We start from the raw sequence: 13,877 nt of genomic DNA, 5'->3' as shown, positions 1-13,877 counted from the left end.
CAACAGAGAAACAATGCTTACAAAAACAAACAAACAAAAGCAAAAAAGAAAAATTGTTTTCTTTTATGTGTATATGTGTGGACCCCAGTGTGTGTGTATGCCATGTGTGTGTAAGAGCCAATGGAGGCCAGAAAACACCGGCTGTGAGCCAGCTTTTAGGTGATGGAAGGGAATGTGGATCTTCTCCCAGAGAGCGGGTGAGTCGCTCACAATGGTCTGCTTTCAACTAGCGGTTTTCTCACAGCAACTAACATTCAACAGCAAAGGCGAACTCATTCATTACACACCTTTTATTTTGGGGACAGACTTATACTACAGCTCAGACCAGCCTAGACCTCACTATGTAAGGTGAGGTCTCAAATTCACAGCAATCTTCCTGCTTCCGCTTCTAGGTGCTAGGATTCTAGGTGTAAGACGGCACATCCATTTCACACACCGGTCTTGACAGAATAGAAGAGAATTCAGATCTAGGATGGAAATTTTCAAACTGACTCTATGCTTGGCACGTCTTTTTGAGTACCCATGTCTTTTAAATGTTATCTTTTTGAGTACCCATGTCTTTTAAATGTTATCCTAAGCACAGTAAATGGCCACGGCGAAGGATCGGGGCCGTGCGCAGTGAAGTCCAATGTGTAGAAGGTATTCTCACAGGGATGGAGACCACGAAGGCCAAGAAAAGGAGAGATAAAGACTGGGATCAAGAGTGGGCTATCCCTGCAAAGTCAGTGCTTCTCCTGTGGCTATGGGGAGCCCCATATGGCTTACGGCTTTTGCTTTTCTAAGGACAAATTCTGAAGGGAAGAGTTCAATGCTAACATTCGTCCTCAGAGCATCTTGTCTGATGGGTCTGCTCTAGAGATGAGAACACTGAAGGCCATGGAGCAGATTGAAGGTCACCCAGCTCATAAGTGTTGAAGTATGTGATCTGTCTTTTTGATTTTGATTTTATAGGGGCCTGCAGTTCAGAGATTGCATGGATCTCAGAAGAGACTTTGGACTTTGGACTTTTAAACATTGTTGAGACTATGATAGACCAGGGGGGCTTTAGAAGTTAGAATGAGTATTATGCATTATGTTATAGAGTAATATGGTCCCCATAGACTCATTCATATGTTTGAAGAAGCCTATGGGGGCCAGGGAGGAGAATGTGGTGGTTTGAATACTCTTGGCCCAGGGAGTGGCACTATGAGGAGGTGTGGCCTTGTTGGAGGAAGTGTATCATGATGGGGGTACTATGTTTGAGTGCCACCCAGTGTGGAAGAGACCCTCGTGCCAGGCTGCCTATGGGAGATAGACTCTTCTGGTTGCCTTTAGATCTAGATATAAAACTCTTAGTTCATCCACCACCATGTCTGCCTGGACACTGCCATGCTTCCTGCCATGATGATAATGGACTGAACCTCTGAAACGCTAAGCCAGCCCCAATTAAATGTTGTCCATTATAAAAGTTGCCTTGGTCATGGTATCTCTTTACAGCAATAAAACCCTAAGTAAGGCAGTGCCTGAGCCAGGAGTAGATCATGGTCCTCTTAATTCTTCAGCCTGGACTACTCTACTCTGAGTCAACTGATAAAGTGCTGAGCTGACAGACTATATGTGTTCAAATTCTAAGTCTTCCCATGGCATCATACTGATAACAGTATCCAGCTGCCTTCTGCTTTCTACAAGCCTCTGCCCAGCAGGTATGATAGAGCGCTACAATGTGACAGAAGTCCTATCTAGTCATATCTGAAACATTATAAGCATACATTCAAAATTAAAGTCAAATTTCATATCTGAATTTCAAAACTGAATATCCTAAACTATCCAAATGGCTTGAACAAAACACATTTAAAATAAAGTCAAGATTACATTGAAATCCTCTTTAGAACAAGATTAAGCTGAAACGAATCTGGCTTACTTTCAGACCATGAGGCAGGCATGGTAGAGTAGTCCTGTAATCCCAACTATTTACAAAGACAAAGCTCAAAGATCACTGAGCCAAATTCAAAAAACCACCTTCTCATAAAACAAAAACAAAACACACACACAGAGTCTAGCAGATGCAATACACTTTTAATCCTAGCACTTAGGAGGCAGGGGGATGTGGCCCTGAGACTTCAAGTCCAGCCTCTTCTACATTGTAAGACCCTGCCTCAAGCAAAGTAAAATAAAATAACATAAACAAACAATGAGTTTTTTTTCCAAGTCAACTCTGCCCAAGGCCAGCACAGAGAAGAAAATAATACTCAGGATGGCTTGAACTCTGGGACCAGTCATGATACAAATGGTCAATGAAAAAGTCCAGTGCCCGAGGGCTGGAGAGATGGCTCAGAACAGGAGAGCACTGACTGCTCTTACAGAGGTCCTGAGTTCAATTTCCAGTGACCACATGGTGGCTCACAACTATCTGCAATGAAAGCTGATGCCCTCTCCTGGTGTCTGAAGACAGCAATGCTGTCTTCATACACATAAAATAAGTAAATCAAAGTCCACTGCCCATACTCCTTTGTTTTATTAAAGGGGAAGTGGTAGGCTGAAGGGGATGACTCAGGGGGTAGAGGTGCTTGCTGCCAAGTCTAATGACCCAAGTTCGATCCCATGAATCCACATAGTAGGAGAGAACAGATGCCTGTGTTATCTTCCTGCCTCCACATGACACCATGGCCCTTCGACATGCATGCACTTGCACATACATACATACATACATACATACATACATACATACATACATAAAGATATTAAAAACCCTCGTGGTGTCTATCTGTGAATAAAACTGACATGTGAAAAAAAATTAAAGTCAAATTATAAGCCCTAAAAACAAGCCCCGTTTCTTTTCCACTGAGGACATCCCATTGACAGCTAAATGACCTTTCCTAGGAAGACAAGATCACCATAACGAGTCTCTGCTCAGGTACAGCAGGGATTTGCCTTTGTGAGGAAAAAAAAAAAAAAAGGAGAGAGGAGAAGAAATATCTTGTCAGGATATATCCGGATTTACAGAAAGAGTTTTGGATGTGAGAATAAACTCAGATCAAAGGGCGACTTTACTCCAGAAGACTTCATCCTTTAAAGCAACGGGAATCTTCACACTTGAGCCTTTGCGAACATCTGTTTTGCCCGATTTAAAAAAAAAAAAAAGCCAAATGACTAAAGGAGGCTTAGGCAAGAAGAAGACCTCGGGGACAAAATAGGGGCTGGCTGATAACAGAGATGACAGGTGCCACATGCAAAGAGGCCTCCTAGCCCCTGGAGGCTGGTGAGTGAGCATCCAGAGGTAGAGCCTGGCTCTCTCCCACTGAGCTCCACCCCTGCCCAAATTAGTTCGGAGAGAAGCAGAAACTCACATCTGTGGCTATCCCTTATCTCACGTGAACAAGGAGAACAGAAAACCCGTTACATAGTTTTCAAACGCCATGACTTGATTAAAAGAGGTGACTCCTTAAAGGTGCTCTGAAGTTCATTTGTGTCCCCGCAGCCTCTATGTAAGAAGGGAAATAGGAAATTATATGATTAAGGTTTTCCATTTAAAGGCTTTAATCCTTGCATGTCAGATCTCCATCAATCCTGTTCCCTCCGTCCTTCCTAAACCACCCTCTTTTCTCTCCCTGTATGTTCTCATCCCAGTAATCATCCACGGTTTTGGGTGCACTCCACAATCTTTCCCATACCGAGAAGAGCTCAGAGAGCCTGTGAGGCACACAGCACAGCCCCCAGGACCCTTCCCATGCCCAGCCTCTACGGATCTATTTCAGGTATCCACCTGAAAATGCTGGGAGCTGCCAGCAGCAGCCACTGGCGGTCCCCAGGTTAGTAAGCAGCTTCCTCTGGGCTTCCATCCTGTCTTATGGCCCTCTAGCACATGCCCTAGTCCCTCTACCTACCCATGTCCCTGCTAGACCGGCAGCTCATGAGAGGGGCCCGGGGGATGCTTCCAGATGGTCACCTCCTTTATTTCTGGCACACCGCACACTTGTTGAGCGAACGAGGAGCTGAATGTTGTACAAAACAGAAGCCTGTGAGGGCGAGCAGACTGTCTCAGGCAAATTCTTATGCCACAGAAGGGGGAGGAGAAAAAAAAAAACAGAGCTTGGAAGAGACCTTAAAAGATCATTTTCCAGAAGGCAAGGAATCTTGGCACAATGCCTCATTTAACACAAAAGAACATTTCACAAAACATATGAAAGGATATTAGGAAAAAGCAATACTTTCTCCCGAGGATAAAGACTCTTAGACCACTCCATGTGCAGGCAGAATTAATATTTCACAAGTCTAATTGTATTTGGCTTTTATTAGTGGCTTCAAATATGTCCACTCATTACCTACTGGTGTCGAGTTTCCCGGGCCCAATTACTTAGTATGCAGATGAGGCGAGAGTCTCCCTTCCCTCTCTGTTTCTCTAGCCTTTCAATGTTCATTAGTACCTCCAACAGAAGGCAGAGGAAACGAAACTCCAATTTATCAATGTCAACTGTTGAACCAGCAAATTGCATCCGTCCCGCCCCCTCATGCAAGTGTTTGGACAATTCTGAATCAACACGGTGTTGGCAGCTGTGTTCCTATGGTTCAGTAATTGCATTGTTTCCTACTGTGCTCTATGGGTTGTGAAATGAATTTATTAAATAACCCACACAAAGAGAGTGTGCCGGGGGCTGGAGGAAACAGCTCCAGGACGGTGTTGGGATCTGGTCCTCCTCATCTCCCACCACGGCCAGTCGTCTTGGCTCTAGGTTCTTTAACTGGCAGGCCCTGAAACTATTCAAGAAGACAGCAATTCTGCGTTGGGCACTAGGGAAATCTTTTATCACCCCAAACAGCAGGTGCTTTCCTTCCCATATATCCTCTGCAGACCTGGAAACCAGCATGCTTACTTTCAATTCAGATCATGCCCCTTAAGTACAGAAAAACGTGACGTGCGATGGTCCCAGGAGCCAGAAAGGACACATTAGAACCCGGAGTCTAAGTCACCGCTGACTGCTGGAAGGCGCAGGTTAGAAAGCAAAACTGGGTCAGGGTGCACAGAGCACGAGAGCATGTGATGTAAGAGAGGAAGCCCTTCGATTGTCGTAGGTATGTTTGACAGTTGACGTTTTGCTAGCTGTCTTTGCATTGAAGCTAGCTGCTGTTGTGCAAATCTGACACACGATTGTGTAACCGGAGGGATGTTCTCAAAGGAAGGAGGAGGGTTTACTTAGAATATTACCACAGCTGCAAAGGAAGGGCTTCCTTCTCTTCAGAGTCAACCATAAACCTAGTGCAGTTTCATTCACACCATAAGCATTCACAGGTATTTCAATGGCTCTGGCCATGACTACTGATAGCTAATGTTCCTGGACTTAGCACCACCAGGTTGCTAAAAAGAGGACAAAGTCAAACACAAGATATGTGTTATAGGAAGTCCAGTATGGGTCACACTAGTAGTCTACCCTCACTGTCCTTAAGGCTCCAGAGACCCGGATGGGAGGAATCAGTATGGCTCGTGGAATATTCAAGAAGTGGAGTCCTCAGCAGGGAAAGAATCAGGAACTGAAACAAGTCCAGTCACGCTGAATCTTGGATGCTTTGTATTATGAGAAGCCCGGTGTGAAACCTTTGTTTCTTCTTGACTGGCTGGCAGCCACCTACAGAGCATGAGTTGCCCACCCCCCCAATAGCCCCCCTCCCCCGCACCTACATAAAGGTGAAATAGTATGTGTACACACAAATTCTCTGGCGGTTATCATCTGGATAACAAACCCACTTCATTTTCTAATGAGGACACCCGCGGCCAGTGGCAGGTTAAATCTGACGGGTGCTAGAGTTGAACACAGGCTGAGAAGGGAGGGTGAACACTTGACTCACACCTAGAATGTATGTACCATGGACAGGCCAAGGCTCCAGGTCACTCCAGGATTGAGTCAGGGAAGCCTGAGTCCCTAAACACAAGGGCGCTATGCTACGTTGAGTCATTTCCTCATAGGAGGGCGGGAGGGAAATGGGGAATTTATTTCTATTATCTCTCAAACTTCTCTTATTGCTTTTTATAGTCAATGCCCTTCTTAAGACCCAGCCAATCTCCTGTCTCATTTGTGTGGATAACTTTGGGATTTACTGAATTAAAACCTAAATGGTAACCTCGCCTGGCTGCCTTCTTCTGTTTAGCATGAAGCTTTTAGGTTTCACACCCCTGGTTGACTTCATCAAAGCTACTTACTTCATCGATGATTTTTTGCAAGGGCAGTGGCCCATTGTATGCCCAGAACAGGATCCTATCTGTTCACCACTTTCCATTCTCTTGCCATTTTGAATAAAGCTGCTGTGAACATTCCTGTGCAGGTCTTTGTGTACATATATATTCCCTCTTCCCCTGGTAAATCCTTGGGAGTGTGACTGGTGTGGTAATTCAGTGTGTGGTGCTTTAATTTCTTTTCTTAACAGCGTGTCACGTTAGTTTTCAAAGTGGTTACGGTACTTTGCAATCCTGCCAGGCACGTGCGTACTCGCTGGCTAACGTTCAGTTGAGTACCTCACCAAAGGACAGCTGTGTCGCTGCAAGGGACTGTCCCTTCTATCTATCGAATGGACCTACAGCGGAGACTGTAGCCAGTAGAGATCCACACCCACCTTCACAGCGCTAAGGACACACGCAAAACAGATGCTGGACGCCATGCCGAGAGCCTTTCCAGCTTTGGTATGCTCCTCCAAATATCACTGGATGTGAAAGCAGGACGCCCCCCTGCACTGCATGAAGAGCCCACCATGTTTTCTGTTTGCCTCACAGGTCCAGGGTTCGCTCTCCCTATAAGTACTGTTGGCCTCCCTGTTCTATATTACACAGGGCTGTAAGTCGGATATACGGCAGACACTGCTCCCTTGTGGCACTCGATATCTTCCTCTTAAGAGATGTGTTAAGCACACGGGAGAGAGAGTTTACCAGAGGCGAGAAGAAGAGCGGGTTCTCAGGCCAGCGTTTCAGCTTCCGTTTAAGTAGATTTAAAGTATGCGGCTCTCATGGGACTATTTCAGCTGTAATTGTATCTGCAGAAGAAACACTTCTGAGCCCAGAGGTTTTTCTGATTGCTAATGTTTCAAAAGTGAGCCAGCGTGCGTGTGTGCATGCATGTCTGTGTGTCTATGTGTCTTTGTGTGTGTGTGTGTATCTGTGTCTGTGTGCATGTGCACGTGTCTGTCTGTCACCTGTCTGTCTGTCTATCTACGAGCAGAGTGAGAATGGAGGACTTCGGATCCACCAGTAGACATATGTGGTCGGGCTAAAGCATCGATGGGCACACCTCATTTTAAGCACTGTTCTGAGTTCCGTCTCTTCCCTGCCCAAGTCCCCTCCGCCCCTGCTAGCTAATTATCTTTCCATTTGGAGCACCCATCTGTTGCTGCCTGAAACTTGACCTTCAATGTGAAGAAGCTCCCAGCCGCAGTTTGCTGCCTCCCTCACACTGTGGACTCTGCTCCTCTCCATACCTCAGGTCAACTACCTTCTCGGAGGGAGCACTGTTTCTCTACTTCCTTCCGGCAGATCCGTTTGCCTTCCAAAGAAATAGCAGGGGCAGCAGGGGGAAGCAGGGTTGGAGACCATGCTGCAGAAGGCTTGCTGGCTCTACTTGCTTTGACGCTGAGGACATTACATATAAAACCATGAGCGAGTGACTATGCCAAGTCTCAGGCTGATTTACGACTGAGCTAAGACCTACAGAATCAGACGTGGTGCTTCAACCACAGACACCGGAGATCTGTAGACTCATTAAAATTTCAAAAAATGCTAGAACAGGGCAGAAGTCACAGAGAATTGTGAGAGAATTCTCATTTTAAGAAACGGCATTAAGGGGAAGAATGGCCATGATGATGAAGACAAATCTATGCTGGGAAGACCCTACAGCAGAAGGGCCCTTCACCTCCAGACACCCATGCCATGTGCAACACCTCCCCGTGAGCCAAGGCTAGTATGTGTGCCAAATGTGTGCACAGAAGAGCTGGTAGGAGGCTTCTGAAGCCAAGGCATTAACAGCACTGTTACTTTTTCCCTTGCTTTGGTCCCTGGAATCTTTGGAAAAAACCAGTTGCTGCTCTGTGAAGATGTCTACATTGGCACTTTGGCTCCCTCAGCACCAGTCAAGTATCTGGGTGACACCAAAACCAGCTAAGCATAAACTTTCCAGGCAATGCCAAATCAGAACCACATGGCTAAGCCTCCTCCTAACACTTGGTCCCAAGACTCTACGTGAGATAATGTTCACTCGCTAACCCACAGTGCTTGGGGGTAAGAGTTTGCTTAGCTATCAATCACTAATATAAAGATGGGCAGCGAGTTCATCTGGAACCAGTTCCCTGATGCATGGTCATGTCCCCCAACCCCCCGTTAGGACAGCGCCTCAGCACTTCAGACTGTAAATGAAGCAAGTCAGCTAACCAAACCTTCGTCTCTTACTGAACCTAAGAGTCACCACTTCTCAAAAGTTGTAAAAAAAAAAGAAAAAAATTAAAAAAGAGTAAAAACACATCATAAATTCTATGATCGCACTAATTCAAGAGATGTAAAATTGAGGGGAGGCACACACGGAAATCAATAAATCATTGTTATTAAACGTTTCCCCCTACACTGGGATGCTGTGGAGAGACACACAGTCACAGGTAAGAAGGAACCTGGAAGCAGAGACAGGCAGCAGCATCCTGAGGCGAGCAGCATAGCACCGAGGAAGGGAAATGCTGTCCTGACTATCCAGGCCAGCTAATTAAACTGGCTCTGTTGGGCTCTGTCTTCTCACTCACTTCTCACTGAGGAATGCTACTGCCTCAGGCTGCTATAGCCATTACTATTTGAAAAGGCTGCTACAACGCCCAGCTGAGAGGGAAAAACAGGCCAGGAAAAAGGCATCTACAGTCTTTGTGCTCCTTCAACTTGTTTCGGCACCAGAAACCACTTGGTGCAATTGTTAAGACCCACAGAGACCGCAGAGACTTTGACATATTAATTCTGGGGAGGGCATGGAGATGTGTATTAACCAGAGCCCCACAGATGTCTGCTGTTGAACATATAAATTTTGGAACACCGATCTGAGCAACATAATGACCGTGCTTAGTGACATTTGTTCTTGTCGTCAGATTGTCATGGAAACCCACATCCTGAACTCCTCAGTTAATGTTCGCCTCTCCAAACACCTCCAACTAAGTGAATGGCCTTACTGTCCTTAGCACAAGAACACGTATGTCTCCAAGGACAGTTTGCCATCAAGTGACAATCTCAGTAGTGTGATGGCAGATTATATCACTTCACGCTGACTATAAATACCACGCCGGGGGCGGGGGGGGGGGGGTGGTATTAAAGACTACACCGCCCACCGAGGTGAACTGTGTCCTTGCCGTGAGTCCTGGGGGTAAGTGGACATTTGTTGACATCTCCCTAGGAAAAGACACACGAGGATACACAGAAGGTATCTTTACACCAGGTGTGGGGGCGTACATTTCATTCAGCACTCAGAAGTCTAAGGCAGGGGGATCACTTCAAGTTCAAGACCAGCTTCGGCTAGAGTCAGGCTCTGCACAAAATCATTAAATGCATGAAAACAGTAAGCAAGCAAACAAATAGTAAATGACATCAGCACGACTCTTCAAAGGCCCCTTTCCATCAAAAAGGCTCTGAGGTATCTTTTTCAAATAAACAACTCTAAAATCACCTCCGACTTTTAAACACCTCACTCAGGAGCCTTCCATTTCCTTTGGCTTTCAGACTGAAAACTGTCCTTGACCTGAACTTCTAAATCTCCTATAGTTGGCAGCTACAGCACAGGCAGGACCCCTGCTGTAGAAAGGGCATTTCCTGATAGGCTGTAAACCAAACAAGAACCAAGAGGACCCTTTCTCCCCTCCCTTCTGTGTGCAGCACACTGAGACTCACAGGCGGGAGCTGTGAATTTCTAAAGAATATGATTCTTTGGAGCTGTGGTTCTCAACCTTCCTGACACTGTGATCATTTTTATGCAGCTAGAGTCCCTCGTGTTGGGATGACCCCCAACCATAAAATTATTTTTGCTGCTACTTCGTTACTGTAATTTTGCTTAGCGATATAAATCGTAATATAAATATTTGTTTTCCCGCTATGGGCCCTGCCCAATGGGATTTCGACCCACAGGCTGGGAGCAGCTTCTTCAGAGTGCTGCCCGGAGCCATTATTGTTCTGGTGAGTAGTTTTAGGTTCATCCTAGGACATTTATGCTGGCTGTACTTCTTCACCTTCTTCTGGTAGAAACCTTCCTTGGATAAAGCCCCCAGTCTTCTCTCCTGCGAAGGTTACTTAAGCCCCTCCTCCTTTAAATTCCCACGACATAGAGCCAGTGGGCTACCATGTTTCTTTTTCTCTACTGCTGGACCTGACTACTGGAGGTCAATGGCCTCAGGTAATTCACCTCAGGTTGTAGTATGGCCCAGTCCATGGTAGGTGTGCTGGCAATTTATACAAATAAGGGATCCAAGACACTCAAATTCAGTCATGACATAAATAAGGGTTCCGAGCCCAAGAGGATGATTTGTCCCAGTTACACCAAAAAACAAGGAAAAAGAAGAAACACACACACACACACACACACACACACACACACACACATACACACACACAAACCAGTCTTTCCCCTCCTATCCCTTACACCAGCTCTTTGCACAGGCTGCTCAGTCTGTTAATGTCCTGGTCTTCTGGACTTTACCACATTCTCTCCCTCCCCAGCAAACCTCATTAATTCTCAACCTTAATTCTTGCCAGCAGATCCTTCATGCCTGGCGAAGGCTTTCTTTCCCCCTGCTTTCATTGTTGATGAGAATCTATTCCTTCCTCTGGGGAACTTATTCGAAGTAGGGTGCATTCAAAAACCAAAACTATAATATTAAAGTCTGCTTTCTTCTTACTAGGATACAAACTCCCTGAGAGTCGAAACCATTACCTTTGTGACCGTTCATTCCTCCTGCTCTACGTAGGAGGTGTGTCTCCATTCTCATTACTAAATCTTCTGTTGGAATACAGTGGATCTACAGTACAAATATTCCACCTCACAATTAACACAGATACGATATGCCCAGCAAAGCGCTCTTGTGAGTTAAAAGACATCTCTGTTTATGCATTAGGACAACTTAATTTATAAACAACCTGTAGCCAGGGCTGAGAGTCCAGCCAAGGCTTCAGACTAGGAAACGCCCAGAATTCCATTCTCTTTTAATGACTTCCTGAGAGGTGTCCAGCCGCCCTTCAGGAGTGAGCCTAACTGGGAAGCCATTGGGCTGTTACCAGGCCTCTTCCCAGAGCTGGGTAGAAATCCTCCCTGGGCCGTGTGGACAGCAGCTTCCTTCAGGGTATGGCTTTTAGGCCGTTACTTGTATCTGATTGTGTGGTTTTCAGAAGGTCTCCTTAAAACACACATCTGCAAACTTTATCTCCACTTAGAGAGAAGCCACTCACACCTCAGCTTACTGTGCCACTGCACAGATTCCAAACTCAAACGGTGACAACCTGACGTGATGTCACAAAACATGGCGGCTGTCTTAAACACGCAGAACCGTTTCCTGCCTTCCTTCCAAATTAAAGCCCTAAGAGGAACACTCTGCCTACGGTCTCTTGCTGAACCCCTTTCCACTACAGACTCACCAGCCTTGATCCTCAACTCACGGTGAGAAACCTATCCTCCTTTCGGAGATCAAAAAGAAGAAGGGATTTTTTTTTTAAAAAGTCTTTCTTTGGAGATGAAGCTTTGATGACACAATGTTCTCAGCACATTCCCCTCGAGGTATTCATCGCAGGCCCCCTCCCTCACGCTTGAAAAGAATGTCACTCTGCTCTTGTGTTGAGCGGCGCTGGGAAGGTAGCTGTCGAGGTCAGTGCGTCTGGTCACTGTTCTCATTTGTCTTGGAGTGGGTAGAACAGGGTTTTAACCCAAAAGGCCTAATTATAAACCTGGCTAAGTCACTCCCTGGCTCTCAGCTGCTTTCACAGTAAATCAGGGTGTCATTCAAAGGGGCCTTGATCACTGTTGGCATCTCTAACTTTAACCACGTAAGCCACAGAGAGCGTCTCAGAACTTATTTCTAGAATGGCAAAAAAAAAAAAAAAAAAAAAAAAAAAATGGACCCAGTCTCTTTAGAGGTCACCCTGTTTCACCCCTACCGTAGACTTAAACCTTGCTTCGCAAGAACCTCTAATACTTGAGGGGCTGCTTGAAGTGAGGTAGTCTGTGTCACCCAAGAATTCGTTCTGAAGCCCTGACTCACGGTACCTTAGAATGTGGCTGTGTTTGAAGATAAGGACTTGAGAGGACAAGCCCGAGGGAAACATGAAGTCAACTGGGTGGACTCCGGTCCAATCTGACCAGTGTCCCTATAGCAGAAAAAAATCAGACACACTGAAATACCCCTAAATACGCATAAGGGAAAGACCCATGAAGACACGGTGTGAAAGAGGCTGTCAGTAAGCCAGGGACAGGCATCACCGACGCCTTAATCTAATACTTCTAGCCTCCAGAAATACGAGGAAATAAATTTGTGTCACTTACTCTGCCGTGCCCATGTTTTATTATGACAACTTAGCAAATAATACAAAACTGGGAAAGAAATGTCTCCTTAGATGAGACCGTGACGCTCTCCCTTGCCCGGGTCTCTCCTTTCTCTAATGGCCCTCGCTCCAAAGCTGTCCTTCAAGGTTTCCAAGATGAGTTAGGTTTATTATTGCCATGATGAAATACCATGACCTAAGCCACTTGGGGAGGAAAAGGTTTATTTGACTTACGCTTCCAGATCACAGTCCACCATTGAAGGAAGTCAGGAAAGGAACTCAAGGGGGGCAGAAAACTGGGGGCAGGAGCAGAGGCTGAGAGGCTATGGAGGGGCGTTGCTCACTGTGTGCAAACCATGGCTTTCTCAGCCTGCTTCCTCGTAGAACCCAGAAGCACCAGCCCAGAGAGGGCGCCACCCACAAAGCTGGACCTTCCCACGTCAATCACTAATTAAGAAAATGCCCTATCGGCCTGCTCACAGCCCCATTTTATGGAGGTATTTTCTTATATTTTTGGTTGTGAGCCTGGCCTTTAATGGATGAGCCATCTCTCCAGCCCGATGGAGGTATTTTCTTAATCGAAGCTCTCTCCTCTCTGATGAGCTAGCTTGTATCAAGTCAGCACACCAGAAGATGGTGTCACTTAGCACCCAAAACAGTGACAGGGAGATATCTCACTGTAAGGGATATAAAAGCTCTCAGTCACCTATATCATTTCCCTTCAACGCAGATCCTACAACACAACACACTGACATACGTGGTTGAAACAGGCATCCTAAACGATACATCGCAGACCACACTGAGCAGTTATGATGCTTGCAGAAACTATTTTAAATCAGGATGATGGCACTTTACTGGTGAATTAAAAAGCACATTTAAAATATGCCTTGTTTGTACCAAAAAACTCTGCCTGTATCTGTTAAGGAAAGACTCCACAAGGCCCCTGCTCCCTTACTCTAGACAGTCAACAAGTTTCCTCCTGAGAGCATTCTCCATAGCTACTTACTCCCTTCTGGGTTCTTTTTCTTTCCCCAAGGAGCCTCTGAAGTCTGTATACATCGAGAGACTCTCATACATAAACATGCCAGTTGTTTAAGAATGATAGCATGCAACAGCTCAAATGCTGGCACTGCAGTGTGTCTCTGTTCTTGACTGCTGGTTACGGTCAATGCTCAGTCCTTAGATGAGACCTTGGAAGTTGGGCTCAAAGGCAAGAACAAAACAGTTCATTACCCTGTAGCACCCCAACAGAAGGCACGAGAGCTCCCAAGAGAATGAAAAGTCGACACCCCTAAGTGAGCACAATGATTAGAACTGAACTGTGAAAAGGGAAGAGAATCTTACAACCCCCGAGTCGTGTGACTTGGTTCTCCAT

At 45.9% G+C, this 13,877-nt stretch overlaps 1 protein-coding gene across 2 annotated transcripts in view; it reads right to left on the bottom strand.

The window, feature by feature from the left end:
- Mb21d2 (Mab-21 domain containing 2) overlaps positions 1-13,877 on the bottom strand; it is a 99,018-nt gene that overhangs the window by 21,810 nt on the left and 63,331 nt on the right. Inside the window, exon 1 of one of the 2 annotated variants that reach the window (XM_006248523.5) lies at positions 3,864-5,606. The exons of the other annotated variant lie outside the window; for it this stretch is intronic. Within the exon in view, the coding sequence (XP_006248585.3) occupies positions 3,864-3,891 (28 nt within the window). The 5' untranslated portion in view covers positions 3,892-5,606. Of the gene's footprint in view, positions 1-3,863; positions 5,607-13,877 lie in introns of those variants that run through there. 2 annotated transcript variants of the gene reach the window in all.

The sequence above is a fragment of the Rattus norvegicus genome, chromosome 11 (assembly GCF_036323735.1).
Source record: "Rattus norvegicus strain BN/NHsdMcwi chromosome 11, GRCr8, whole genome shotgun sequence".
In the NCBI taxonomy this organism is placed as follows: Eukaryota; Metazoa; Chordata; class Mammalia; order Rodentia; family Muridae; genus Rattus; species Rattus norvegicus.
The sequence above is the reverse complement of the archived record's forward strand: the minus strand, read 5'-3'. Positions and strand labels throughout refer to the sequence as shown.